The 14,600-nt window shown below is 43.6% G+C and overlaps 1 protein-coding gene across 1 annotated transcript in view; it reads right to left on the bottom strand.

Annotated features, from left to right (window-relative positions):
- Nucleotides 1-14,600, bottom strand: part of rasgrf2b (Ras protein-specific guanine nucleotide-releasing factor 2b) — a 156,269-nt gene that overhangs the window by 60,558 nt on the left and 81,111 nt on the right. Inside the window, exons 8-14 of the mRNA XM_020475983.2 lie at nucleotides 4,736-4,929; nucleotides 3,317-3,426; nucleotides 3,070-3,188; nucleotides 2,460-2,620; nucleotides 2,149-2,215; nucleotides 1,524-1,663; nucleotides 955-1,037 (exon numbers count right to left, since the gene is read on the bottom strand). Coding sequence (XP_020331572.2) covers nucleotides 955-1,037; nucleotides 1,524-1,663; nucleotides 2,149-2,215; nucleotides 2,460-2,620; nucleotides 3,070-3,188; nucleotides 3,317-3,426; nucleotides 4,736-4,929 — 874 coding nt within the window. The remainder of the gene's footprint in view (nucleotides 1-954; nucleotides 1,038-1,523; nucleotides 1,664-2,148; nucleotides 2,216-2,459; nucleotides 2,621-3,069; nucleotides 3,189-3,316; nucleotides 3,427-4,735; nucleotides 4,930-14,600) is intronic.

The following is a 14,600-nucleotide window of genomic DNA, read 5'->3' as shown; positions in this document are numbered from 1 at the left end:
AAACGAGTCCTATATCGACATAACCTGAAAGGCCGCTCAGCAAGGAAGAAGCCACTGCTCCAAAACCACCATATAAAAGCCAGACTACGGTTTGCAACTACACATGGGACAAAGATCATACTTTTTGGAGAAATGTCCTCTGGTCTGATGAAACAAAAATAGAACTGTTTGGCCATAATGACCATCGTTATGTTTGGAGGAAAAAGGGGGAGGCTTGCAAGCCAAAGAACACCATCCCAACTGTGAAGCACAGGGGTGGCAGCATCATGTTGTGGGGGTGCTTTGCTGCAGGAGGGACTGGTGCACTTCACAAAATAGATGGCGTCATGAAGGAGGAAAATTATGTGGATATACTGAAGCAACATCTCAAGAGATCAGTCAGGAAGATAAAGCTTGGTCGCAAATGGGTCTTCCAAATGGACAATGACCCCAAGCATACTTCCAAAGTTGTGGCAAAATGGCTTAAGGACAACAAAGTCAAGGTATTGGAGTGGCCATCACAAAGTCCTGACCTCAATCCTATAGAACATTTGTGGGCAGAACTGAAAAGGTGTGTGCGAGCAAGGAGGCCTACAAACCTGACTCATTTACACCAGCTCTGTCAGGAGTAATGGGCCAAAATTCACCCAACTTATTGTGGAAAGCTTGTGGAAGGCTACACGAAACATTTGACCCAAGTTAGACAATTTAAAGGCACTGCTACCAAATACTACTTGTGTGTATGTAAACTTCTGACCCACTGGGAATGTGATGAAAGAAAGAAAAGCTGAAATAAATAATTCTCTATTATTATTCTTACATTTCACATTCTTAAAATAAAGTGGTGATCCTAACTGACCTAAGACAGGGAATTTTTACTAGGATTAAATGTCAGGAATTGTGAAAAACATTTCAAATATATTTGGCTAAGGTGTATGTAAATTTCTGACTTCAACTGTATGTGGGCGCTCTTACTTGATCATGTGAGGCACGGTGACTTTGGAGTTCTCCTCGAATACACTAGTCATCAAACCATTACAGCGGATATTATCGATACACTAGAGAGAGAGGGCGAGAGATAGAGGAAAAGGGAGGAGAGGGAGAGTTAGTGCAGATAAGTGGAGTGAAAGATCAATCTAAACCTCAATCTGATATATTAGCAACATCCTAAGATGTCATATGTAATTATGGTTTACAAGAAATGTATCAAAACCCTAAGGAAAGATATGTTGTTCTTAAAGCTTTTCCTTTGACCTAATCTTTGTTTAGAATCAAGCCAAGCCTCAGAGGAGGTGCAGTGTGTGTGTGTGTGTGTGCATGCATGCGTGCGTGCATGTAGGGGGAACACTGGGTTAAAGGGGATGAGCCAAGCACAAACCAGGGTTTGACCCCTGGGGAACCAACCACTCTGTTTACTCCCTGCAAAGCCTCATGGGATACCCAGAGGGAAACACACAGTGCTGTTTGTGAACTTTTTGTTGTTCGGTTATTATTCCAAGAAGAGAAAGCGAGAAAGAGAAAGAGAAAGTGAGAGAGTTAGTTACCTGGCTGATGTCGCTGGTCCAGGCAGCTTTCTCCTGTCGTGAGGGAGCCAACAAGACTACAGTGAAGGAGGGTGAGTCAGACGGCTCGATGATCAGCTTAAAGTCCAACTGACCGAATACCTGACCACCACTGGACTTCGCTAAAAACAAGGGAAGGGAGAGTGAGAAAGAAAATGAGAAGATTGGGTCACCTAGGGTGACAGTGTATTTTGGTATGACACGAGACAAAGATTAATACATGAATAAGATATAAGCTGGTCCACTTCATTTAACCCTGCAGTGTGTGTGTGTGTGTGTGTGTGTGTGTGTGTGTGTGTGTGTGTGTGTGTGTGTGTGTGTGTCACTCAAAGTTCCGTCCCTGGAAGTCTGTGAGTGAAAAGACCCCTCTGTAAGGTTAATGAATGAGAGATGTCATAGGATCAGCATGAGTGTCATTTAAAGGGAATGCTGTTAGCTGGTATTTGAAGGGATGTGAGGGTCAGCCAGAGCTTTATCTGTGGACACTTCTATCTGTGGACACATCTTTTGACACTAATTAACCTGTATGGAGACAGAGACTTAATGAGCCTGTCTGAGTCACTGCATAGATCTAAAGGACTGGGGTTGGTTAACACACACTACTCACAGTCGTCGTCGCTGGTCTCTGTTTCTTCTATGAGGGTACATTCTATCAGAGATAGGACTCCACCTTGCTGCAGAGAGAGGTCCGAGGTCATTGACTGTTTGTGTTTTTTTTTGTGCTTAAAATATGACTAGGTCCCAATTCTCCACCTTTCTCCCAAAGTGTACAATTACACAAATTCTCTCATGGATTTAACAATGGTGGAAACTCATTCTACCAATACGATTTTAAATCCAACCCCGGGAGTATGTAACTGCACACTTCTGGAAAAGGGTGGAGAATTATAGCCAGTAATATGCGTGTGTGTGGCTCACCTTGAGCAGGTGCAGCTTGCCTCCTGAGCTGCGTGTGCAGATCAGAAAGTGTTTTGTAAACAGGAAGCACTGTCTCTCTCCTTCCTTCTTCAGAGACAGAGAGCCCAGACGCACCTTACTGAGCTTCCCCCTCTCCACCGACGGCAGCTGAATCAGAGAACCTGGCGGGGGAGGGCAATGGGGGAGAGAGGGAGGAGGGAGTAAGAGGTGGTGTTGAGAGACAGGAAGAGTGGGGAGAGGTGAGTGTGAGAAAAAATGTAAAAAGCCTTGTCCAAGCCAGAACTGCCCATCTCCTGTTTCTGTAGCGTGAGGCAGCTTGATGTACAAAAACAGACCCTGGACAGGACGCTAGTTTATCGCAGGGCCTTACCCCCAATCAATCTCCTTAATGCCAAGCAGAGAGGTATCAAGTCCCATTTTTAGACTCTTTGGTATGACTCGACCAGGGATTGAACCCCCAACCTTCCAATCACGGGGAGGACAGTCTAACCACAAGGTCACTGAGATGCATATGAGAAATACTGTTACATAAAACAATGGTTTGTGTCATGAATGTGTAAGTGAATTCTGATGTGTGTGGGCATATACCTGTGTATGTGTGCACGCTCACCCTGTCTGACGAAGGTCTGACTGGTGTCCAGTAGTATATCACATCCCTCTACAATCATCCTCTCGATGGCCAGGTTCTTACGGATGTTCTCTGTATCACTCACCTCATCATGCATCACCCTGACGAAACACACAAACATGATATACTACATGAAATGTCTAAGAGGTGATAATTCATACCTGAATGTGTTGAGGTATTTTTACTCATTGATACACCCACAAATAAACACACACACACAAACACACACCTTGACAGCTCCTCTAGTTTGGACTTGGCAAACTCCAGGCTCTTGCGCTCTACGTGTTCGTGCGGAGTGTGCGCCAGCAGCTCATGCAGAGTGATGATGTACCGAGGAATCTGAGAAAAACAAAATGAGGAAGAGAGAGATAGAGGGTAATTGGGAGAAGGGTGAGGTATTTAATTGAGACTTTATGGTTTGAATGTTTATGGAGCAAGGCCACGGATAGGGTTCTACAAGTAGGTATTTGCTAGGTGAGTGTGTATGGTCCCTAGAACATGTGGTATGTGAGGATGTATTTGTGTGTTGGAGTGAGTGTGTGCATGCATTGCGTGTGTGCAGGCACGTGTGAATAAGTGTGCGTTACCGCTACTCCCCTCAGGGGTCCGATGTCGCCGGTATACTAACCACCGGTCCTGGGATCCAGCATTACGCACACCTGGTATCAATCATTACGCGCACCTGCACATCAGACACACCTGGACTCCATTACCTCACTTATTACCTCCCCTATATCTGGCAACCCCAGTCAGTATTGTTTGTGTTTCATGTCTATAAGCTACTCGTGTTTGTTATATTGCTCGATGTTCCGTTTAATATTAAACTCACCACCTGCACTTGCTTTCCGACTCCCAGCGTATACGTTACAGAACATATGGTTTGTGGTGGTGGGAGTGCATGTGTGTGTGTGTGTGTGCGTTGAACAAATCAGAATGGTCACATTTGCGCGATCGATTTTCTATCGCTCATTTGCACATTATGTCAATGATGTCACTATGTCACTGCTGTAGGTCAATTAACCTTGTCGGAGTGGGCGCCCTGATTCTAGTTTGTGAGCTAGGCAGAATTACTGCCTGGGAAGGTCTCCCACTCAGAAGTATGAGATAGGGAGGCAGGGGGGTAGGTTCACCTCAGGTCTCTCCACTGGAAGCCCGAGGGAGGGGGAGCGGGGGAATCTATCAAATAGCGCACCTCTAACTTTGTACAGTACTAATGCAATTAGTAAAATTTGTCACACTTGAAAATGCTACGAAGGAAACCACAATTCATTCATAATATGAATATATATAGTTTCACAGATAAATTGTTGCATTTCTTTTCTGGTTTGTGCGAAATTGTGAAGAATAATCCAAAACCAGTCTGCACACCAATGTGAATTGGTTTAGTCTTGACTCTTGGTTGACAGTGTTGGGTGATGGGTAATGTATTGATGCTCGAGTGCCAAATCCATACATTTGTTTCTATTTGTCTTTGTTACTACTTTTTGATATTTGAGTCTTTGTATTTATATTGTTTTAAATGTTATGATTATTTATTTGTGTTCCAAATGTCTGAATAAAATTTGTTAGTGCAGAATGGGGCTTTTTTTTGGGGGGGTGGCTTGGAACCGCTACTGATGCGCGTGCATGTGTGTGTGGTGTGTGTTACCTGGAACATGGGGTATGTGAGGAAGGTCTCCAGCATCCTGCCCTCACAGGCAGCATTAGCCTCATACTGCTTCAACAGCTTATCGAAGTCTCGGTTCTGCTTGCAGTTGGCCAGCACTTGCAGGCTGTACTGGTGGTTCCTCACAAACTCCTGGTAGATGTTCAGCATAGGCAGCAGGATGTCAAACAGGTCCGCTAGACACACACACACACACACACAAATGTATAAATATATTCTACAGTACACGACAGGCTGGTTTCCCAGACACAGATTAAGCCTAGTCCTGAACTAAAAAGCTCTTTCAATGGAGAATACAAGACATAGAACTCAAATATATAACAAATAGGGGCCAGGTAGAGAGAACAATAAATGAACTAAACTAAAATTAGATTAGATTAGCAATTAGAGCCTGTTCAGTTTGGCCTGTCCCTGGCCATGTCTCGACGCATTTTCCTCTTACACAACCCATTCCTTACAGGCTGGTCTCCTAGGAAATGCTTATCGGTAGGCTGTTGAGGTTTTTAGGAGGAGAAATTATGGGATGTCAAGCCATTGTATGTGTGTGTGTGCGAGAGAGAAAGTGATGAGACGTTGTTTCAATAAGATGAGTGTGTGTGTGTCTGTGTGCCTGAGATAGGCAGCAGTAAGACATCAAGGCCAATTCAGTGCTGAGGAACTGACCTTGATGTCAGTGCAAGACTGGGGTGTTTGTCTTGCATTGTCTGTGAGTGTGTGTGTTTTGATCAATATCCTCTTCATAACAAAGCTCTTAGTTTCTAGAACTGCAAGACCAAAAATAGTTTGTGTAGTCCTGTGAAACCGGCCCTATGACCCCCAATTAAGTCACTTCCTGCAATTAGACAGACAGACAGGCAGACACAGACAGGCAGACACAGACAGGCAGACAGACAGACACCTTTATTTAACCAGGTAGGCAAGTTGAGAACAAGTTTTCATTTACAATTGTGACCTGGCCAAGATAAAGCAAAGCAGTTCGACACATACAACGACACAGAGTTACACAAGGAGTAAAACAAACATACAGTCAATAATACAGTATAAACAAGTCTATATACGATGTGAGCAAATGAGGTGAGATAAGGGAGGAGGTAAAGGCAAAAAAGGCCATGGTGGAAAATTAAATACAATATAGCAAGTAAAACACTGGAATGGTAGATTTGCAGTGTAAGAATGTGCAAAGTAGAAATACAAAATAATGGGGTACAAAGGAGCAAAATAAATAAAATAAATACAGTTGGGAAAGAGGTAGTTGTTTGGGCTAAATTATAGGTGGGCTATGTACAGGTGCAGTAATCTGTGAGCTGCTCTGACAGTTGGTGCTTAAAGCTAGTGAGGGAGATAAGTGTTTCCAGTTTCAGAGATTTTTGTAGTTCATTCCAGTCATTGGCAGCAGAGAACTGGAAGGAGAGGCGGCCAAAGAAATATACCTGCTGGGGCGCGTGCTACAGGTGGGTGATGCTATGGTGACCAGCGAGCTGAGATAAGGGGGGACTTTACCTAGCAGGGTCTTGTAGATGACATGGAGCCAGTGGGTTTGACGACGAGTATGAAGCGAGGGCCAGCCAACGAGAGTGTACAGGTCGCAATGGTGGGTAGTATATGGGGCGGTGACAAAACGGATTGCACTGTGATAGACTGCATCCAATTTGTTGAGTAGGGTATTGGAGGCTATTTTGTAAATGACAGCGTCGAAGTCGAGGATTGGTAGGATGGTCAGTTTTACAAGGGTATGTTTGGCAGCATGAGTGAAGGATGCTTTGTTGCGAAATAGGAAGCCAATTCTAGATTTAACTTTGGATTGGAGATGCTTGATGTGGGTCTGGAAGGAGAGTTTACAGTCTAACCAGACACCTAGGTATTTGTAGTTGTCCACGTATTCTAAGTCAGAGCCGTCCAGAGTAGTGATGTTGGACAGGCGGGCAGGTACAGGCAGCGATCGGTTGAAGAGCATGCATTTAGTTTTACTTGTATTTAAGAGCAATTGGAGGCCTAGGAAGGAGAGTTGTATGGCATTGAAGCTTGCCTGGAGGGTTGTTAACACAGTGTCCAAAGAAGGGCCAGAAGTATACAGAATGGTGTCGTCTGCGTAGAGGTGGATCAGAGACTCACCAGCAGCAAGAGCGACATCATTGATATATACAGAGAAGAGAGTCGGTCCAAGAATTTAACCCTGTGGCACCCCCATAGAGACTGCCAGAGGTCCGGACAGCAGACCCTCCGCAGGAAGGTCCACATGCAGGAAGTTGGGCAGACAGACAAACATTTTATACCAATATCCTCTTCAGAATTCATAACAGGCACACTAGAGAGTGTGCTATGGAATATATGTGTTTTGTTGAGCTCTGCTCAATATTGAAACAAATTCATATTTAACATTTATTTAACTAGGCAAGTCAGTTAAGAACAAATTCTTACTTACAATGATGGCCTACCCCGGCCAAACCCTAACCCTAACCCGGACGACGTTGGGGCAATTGTGCGCCGCCCTATGGGACTCCCAATCACAGCCGGTTGTGATACAGCCTGGAATCGAACTCCCAATCACAGGGTCTGTAGTGTCTGTCTGTCTGTCTAATTACAGGAAGTGACTTAATTGGGGGTCATAGAGGCGGTTTCGCAGAACTAAAATGGTTTAATATGACCAAATTGTACATATTTGTGACCGGGGGACCCGGCCTATGAAATCTGAAGTCAATCTACACAAACAATTTTTGGTCTTGCAGTTCTAGAAACTAAGAGCTTTGTTATGAAGAGGACTCACTGAGATGTAGTGCTAGACCACTGCGCCACTCGGGAACCCGAGTGGAAACAGATTAGGTATTTTCTTAACATACCCACTGCTTTCCACCCTGTATTGGATGATTTGGTGTTTTCACAGTGGAGGGAGACGGGGCTCACAACAATCAATAACTTGTACATGGATGGTCATTTAGCTTCATTTCAACAGTTACAGGGTAAGTTTAACATGCCAGCAACACAGTTTCTTAAGGACACATATTCCACAGTATGGCATTAAGCCAAATAATCCTACATTAGATAGCCTTATCCTTGTCAAACCTCATTCAAAAGGGTTGGTCACTAGACTATGATAGACTATGACCACAAAGAGGTATCCGCATACACTACTAAAATGCCTTGGAAGCAGGAACTTGGTTCATAAATCTCAGATGAGGATGGAGTAGGAGCTCTCAGGAATATAAATCACAGTTCAGTGAATGCCAGACACAACCTTGTTCAGTTTAAGGTGATACACAGGTTACATTACTCAAAAGTGAAACTGCATAAAATATTCCCAGACACCTCACCACTGTGTGAGACGTTCAAGGAGGAGGAAGGGACTTTGACCAACTTATTTTGGACATATCCTAAGTTACATGTTTACTGGGCTCTCATTGTTGATTACTTTTATTAATTTATTTTACCTTTATTTAACTAGGCAAGTCAGTTAAGAACAAATTCTTATTTTCAATGACAGCCTGTGGGTTAACTGCCTGTTCAGGGGCAGAACGACAGATTTGTACCTTGTCAGCTCGGGGATTTGAACTTGCAACCTTCCGGTTACTAGCCCAACGCTCTAACCACTACCCTGCCGCCCCTTATTGAAAGCCATTGATAGAGTTATAGTCCCAGACCCATTGATCGCTCTGTTTGATACAGTTGATGGGAATAACCAGGAAGGGAAAGCTGTCTCTCTTTGTACTCTATTAGCCAAAAGGCTCATATTGCAATTTTGGAAATAAGAGACTGTACCTACCTTTGAAATGTGTTTTTTTTTATTCCCCCTTCACTGTACTTCACTCAATATGTACTTTTGGTTTAACTACACTGCGTGTAATGACTATAAGCTGTCTTCTTATAACATGTACCACCTAATAGGATTTTTTATTTTTTATTTTATAATTCTGTGTGAGTTAAATTTTGTTTTGTCCTCTAAATTTGCCATCTCATTCAACAGTACAATGAATGTCAATGTTTGTGTCTCTGTATTTTTTCTATTGGAAAATAATAAACATATTACAAAAAATAAAGATTCATAACAGGGCTCTCTTTAGTTTCTAGAACTGCAAGAGGTCAAAAATGCTTTTGGGTCGATTGACTTGAAATGTAACACACTTTCTGTTTCCAGAGGAAACTGAACCTCAACACAAGGCATCCCTATAAGGTCATGATTAGTTGTTTGCAAGGAAGGTTAGCTAGCTCAATAGCAGTCAAAGGGGGCGTCATACGTAGTTACGTGAGGGCTGTAGGTTTTGCTTTTCTATGGAAAAAAAGCCTGGTTCTCTGTAGGAATAGTTAAATTCACATGGTCAAATGTAGGCTTGCATTCATCGGGAGGGTCTGTTGAACGATCCCATGCATGCGTTTTGCTAAACTCAAAAGCACACTAACTCTAGGTCAACCTACCTTTCTGCCATGTGGTGGGGGGAGGGGCAGATTCATGAATTGTCTAGAGTTGAGGCCTTAACCCTAAGTTCATGTCCACTCCCAGCTCAATGCTAAACCTAGCCTCATCCCCAGGGTAGCTGTTTAGGCCCCTTGCTTTTTCAATCTTTACTAATGCCACTGGCTTTGAGTAAGGCCAGTGTGTCTATGTATGCAGATGACTCAACACTATACACTTCAGCTACTACAGCGACAGAAATGACTGAAACACTTAACAAAGAGCTGCAGTTAGTTTCGGAAAGGAATAAGTTAGTCCTAAACATTTCCAAACTTCAAAGCATTGTATTTGGGACAAACTATTCACTAAACCCTAAACCTCAACTAAATATTGTATCTTGTAAACTGTCATGGTCAAAACATATTGATACAACAGTAGCTAAAATGGGGAGAAGTCTGTCCATGATAAAGCGCTGCTCTGCCTTCTCAACAACACTATCAACAAGGCAGGTCCTGTGATCAGGTGCCACAAAGAGGGACTTAGGAAAATTGCAGTTGGCTCAGAACAGGGCGGCATAACTGGCCTTTAAAAGTGTACGGAGAGCTAACATTAATGACATGCATGTCAATCTCTCACAGCTCAAAGTGGAAAAGAGATTGGCTTCATCATTATTTGTTTTTGTAAGAGGTGTATCGAGCTGTCTTTTTAAAATACTAACACACAGATCGGACACCCATGCATACCCCACAAGACATGCCACCAGAGGTCTCTTCATAGTACCCATGTCCAGAACAGACTATGGGAGGCGCACAGTCCTACATAGAGCCATGACTACATGGAACTCTATTCTACATCAGGTAACTGATGTTCCACATCAGGTAACTGATGCAAGCAGTAGAATCAGATTTAAAAATCAGGTTCTACTATGTTTGTGAAGCAACACAAACATAGGCACAGACAAATGCATATACACACACACGATAACATACGCACTATACACACACGTGCACATGGATTTTGCGTTGTAAATATGTGGTAGGGGAGTATGGGCCTGAGGGCACACACTTAGTGTGTTGTGAATTCTGTAATGAATGTATTGTAATGTTTGTCAAATTGTATAACTGCCTTAATTTTGACGGACCCCAGGAAGAGTATAATGGGGATCTATAATAAATACAAATACAAACATATGACTCACTACAAAACATATTCTATGACCGCTTATACACTATATTAGGCCCTGCCTTTGGAACTTTGGTTTTCCTAGACATGGCTGATATATTGTGATCACTACATCCTGTGGATTTGGATACTGCTTTAAAGCAAAAGTATGCAGCATAATAAAGGTGTGATCAATACATGTTGATGATTTCATTCCTGTGCTGTTTGTAAATATCCTGGTAGGTTGACTGAAAGAAATTCCACAAATTAACTTTTAACTAGGCACACCTTTAAATTGAAATGCATTCCAGGTGACTACCTCATGAAGTTAGTTGAGAGAATGACAGGAGTGTGCAAAGCTGTCATCAAGGCAAAGAGTGGCTACTTTGAAGAATCTCAAATATAGAATATATTTTGATTTGTTTAATACTTTTTTGGTTACTACATATTTAATATGTGTCCTTTCATAGTTTTGTACATCTTCACTATTATTCTACAATGCAGAAAATAGTAAAAAATTAATAAAAACACTGTCATGAGTAGGTGTGTCCAAATGTGTATTTTGACAATGAGTCTCCATTGGTCCGCTAGTTTTGGAGTGACGGTTCGTCTTAACCCAATCAATGAACATGATAGATAGGCTCTTTTTCTATTTCCTACTTAAGTAGACGGTCTGACGTCACCACTACGCACCAAATCATCCCACCTGTGCCCTCATGTCCTGAACATGGCGAACCAGTTACCAACACCTAAGTAGTTAGATGGTTTGTCATTAAATCTAATATCTATAACATTGATGACAAACCATCTAACTACTTAGGTAAACATATGAGTTACCTGTTGCACAACGTTCAGCGTAGGTGTTGGTAACTGGTTCACCATGTTCAGGACATGAGGGCACAGGGGAGACTTGGCTCGTAGTGGTGACATCAGACATCTACTTTTTATTTTCATTTTTTATTTCACCTTTATTTAACCATGTAGGCTAGTTGAGAACAAGTTCTCATTTACAACTACGACCTGGCCAAGATAAAGCAAAGCAGTGTGACAAAAAACAACACAGAGTTACACACAGGATAAACAAAAGTACAGCCATAGTAGTGAAGTAATTACAATTTCGCAAATTAACACTGAAGTGATAGATGTGCAGATGAAGATGTGCAAGTAGAATACTGGTGTGCAAAAGATAAAAAAGATAAAAAAACTTTATGGGGATGAGGTAGGTAGTTGGGTGGGCTATTTACAGATGGGCTATGTACAGCTGCAGCGATCAGTAAGCTGCTCAGATAGCGGATGCTTGAAGTTAGTGAGGGAGATATAAGTCTCCAACTTCAGTGATTATTGCAATTCGTTCCAGTCATTGGCAACAGAGAACTGGAAGGAAAGGCGGCCAAAGTGGGTGTTGGCTTTCGGGATGACCAGTGAGATATACCTGCTGGAGCGCATGCTACAAGTGGGTGTTGTTATGGTGACCAGTGAGCTGAGATAAGGCGGTGCTTTACCTAGCAGAGACTTATAGATGACCTGGAGCCAGTGGGTCTGGCGACGAATATGAAGCGAGGGCCAGCCAACGAGAGCATACAGGTCGCAGTGGTGGGTGGTATATGGGGCTTTGGTGACAAAACGGATGGCACTGTGATAGGCTGCATCCAGTTTGCTGAGTAGAGTGTTGGAGGCTATTTTGTAAATGACATCGCCAAAGTCGAGGAACGGTAGGATAGTCAGTTTTACGAAGGTATGTTTGGCAGAGTGAGTGAAGGAGGCTTTGTTGCGAAATAGGAAGCCGATTCTACATTACATTTTGGATTGGAGATGCTTAATATGAGTCTGGAAGGAAAGTTTACAGTCTAGCCAGACACCTATTTATTTGTAGTTGTCTACATATTCTAAGTCTGAGTATTGATGCTGGTCGGGCAGGCGGGGATCGGTTGAAGAGCATGCATTTAGTTTTACTAGCATTTAAGAGCAGTTGGAGGCCACGGAAGGAGTGTTGTATGGCATTGAAGCTCGTTTTAGAGGTTTGTTAACACAGTGTCCAAAGAAGGGCCAGATGTATACAGAACGGTGTTGTCTGCGTAGAGCTGGATCAAGGAATAACCCGCAGAAAGAGCGACATCATTGATATATACAGAGAAAAGAGGCGGCGTCCGATTCGTTCTAAACGGGGGTCCACAGGAGCAGAGAGACAACCACAGATCAACCCTAGTACGATTTCACTGGTTGGCTGTCCGTTCATGTTTTGTTTCTAGAGCTCTAGTGGACTCCGGTGCTGTGGGGAATTTTATCGACCAGGCCCTCGCTTCCTCCCTTAACATTACCTCATACCCACCTCATACCCACTCATAATCACCGACTGGGCACCTGCTTACCTTTTCCCTGTGGTTCCACATTGCTTGAGAGCCCTGCAGTTGCCCTTCAGCCCAACATCCTGGAGGTATACCAAGATCTTCGGGATGTTTTTTTCAAGACCCGCGCCACCTGTCTCCCTCCTCATCGCTCCTGGGACTGTGCCATCGACCTGCTTACAGGCTCTGCATCTATCTTCTGTCAGTAGCCGAAACCAAGGCTATGGAGGAGTACATCCAGGAGGCCCTCCAGCAGGGTTTCATTTGCACATCCACCTCCCCTGCGTCAGCAGGCTTCTTCTTCGTGGCCAAGAAGGACGGAGGATTGCGCCCATGCATCGATTACAGAAATTTGAATTCCATCACCACAAAGTACCGCTACCCTCTGCCCTTGGTGCCGGCCACGATTGAACAGCTCCGCAGGGCCCGTTTTGTCACCAAGTTGGATCTGCGGAGTACCTACAATTTGATCCGCATCCGGGAGGGGGATGAATGAAAGATGGCCTTCAGAACGATGTCCGGTCACTACGAGTACTTGGTGGTGCCTTTTGGATTAGCTAATGCTCGGTCAGTGTTCCAGGCATTCGTCAACGAGGTGTTCCGGGACATGCTCGGACGCCAGGTGGTCATCTATATCGACGACATCCTGGTCTACTCGACTACCTTGGAGAAGCACATTGCTTACGTCCGAGTAGTCCTGGAATGCCTCCTGGCCAACCACCTGTACGTTAAGGCAGAGAAGTGCCAATTCCATCAGGAGGAGGTCTCCTTTCTGGGTTACCATATTGGCCCGCAAGGAGTCATGATGAATGAGAGGAAGGTGGATGCTGTCAGGTCATGGCCAGTCCCACCAACAATGAAAGGGTTACAATGGTTTTTGGGATTTGCCAACTTTTACCGCCAATTCATTAAGAACTTTAGCTTGATCACCTCACCTCAAGGTGAAGGCTTGCCCCGTTGCTTAAACATCCAGATCCTACGCTGCCCTTCGTGGTGGAAGTGGACACTTCAGAAGTAGGTGTGGGGGCTGTCCTGTCCCAACGTTAAGGTAATCCATATTAGAGGTCGACCGAGTAATCGGAATGGCCGATTAATTCGGGCCGATTTCAAGTTTTCATAACAATCGGAAATCTGTATTTTTGGGCCGCCGATTTGCCGTTTTTTTTTTTATACCTTTATTTAACTAGGCAAGTCAGAACCTCTTATGGCTGCGATCCCTGTACAGGGATCAACATCAGGGGAAATTTCAGAGTGACAACTAAAAATACAACGTCGTAACATGCCCAAAAACTAAACATGGCGGTGTTTGCCTTAGCAATCTCACTAGGATAAAGGCCACCTCCATTCCTGTCATTACTGAAAGAGATCATGATACCTCACATCTCAAAATAGGGCTACTTAATGTTAGATCCCTTACTTCAAAGGCAATTATAGTCAATGAACTAATCACTGATCATAATCTTGATGTGATTGGCCTGACTGAAACATGGCTTAAGCCTGATGAATTTACTGTTTTAAATGAGGCCTCACCTGCTGGCTACACTAGTGACCATATCCCCCGTGCATCCCGCAAAGGCGGAGGTGTTGCTAACATTTACGATAGCAAATTTCAATTTACAAAAAAAAAAATGACGTTTTCATCTTTTGAGCTTCTAGTCATGAAATCTATGCAGCCTACGCAATCACTTTTTATAGCTACTGTTTACAGGCCTCCTGGGCCATATACAGCGTTTCTCACTGAGTTCCCTGAATTCCTATCAGACCTTGTAGTCATAGCAGATAATATTCTAATCTTTGGTGACTTTAATATTCACATGGAAAAGTCCACAGACCCACTCCAAAAGGCTTTCGGAGCCATCATCGACTCAGTGGGTTTTGTCCAACATGTCTCTGGACCCACTCACTGTCACAGTCATACGCTGGACCTAGTTTTGTCCCATGGAATAAATGTTGTGGA

Source organism: Oncorhynchus kisutch, linkage group LG3 (assembly GCF_002021735.2).
Source record: "Oncorhynchus kisutch isolate 150728-3 linkage group LG3, Okis_V2, whole genome shotgun sequence".
NCBI lineage: Eukaryota > Metazoa > Chordata > Actinopteri > Salmoniformes > Salmonidae > Oncorhynchus > Oncorhynchus kisutch.
Note: the sequence above shows the minus strand (reverse complement) of the source record. Positions and strands in the feature narration are given on the sequence as shown.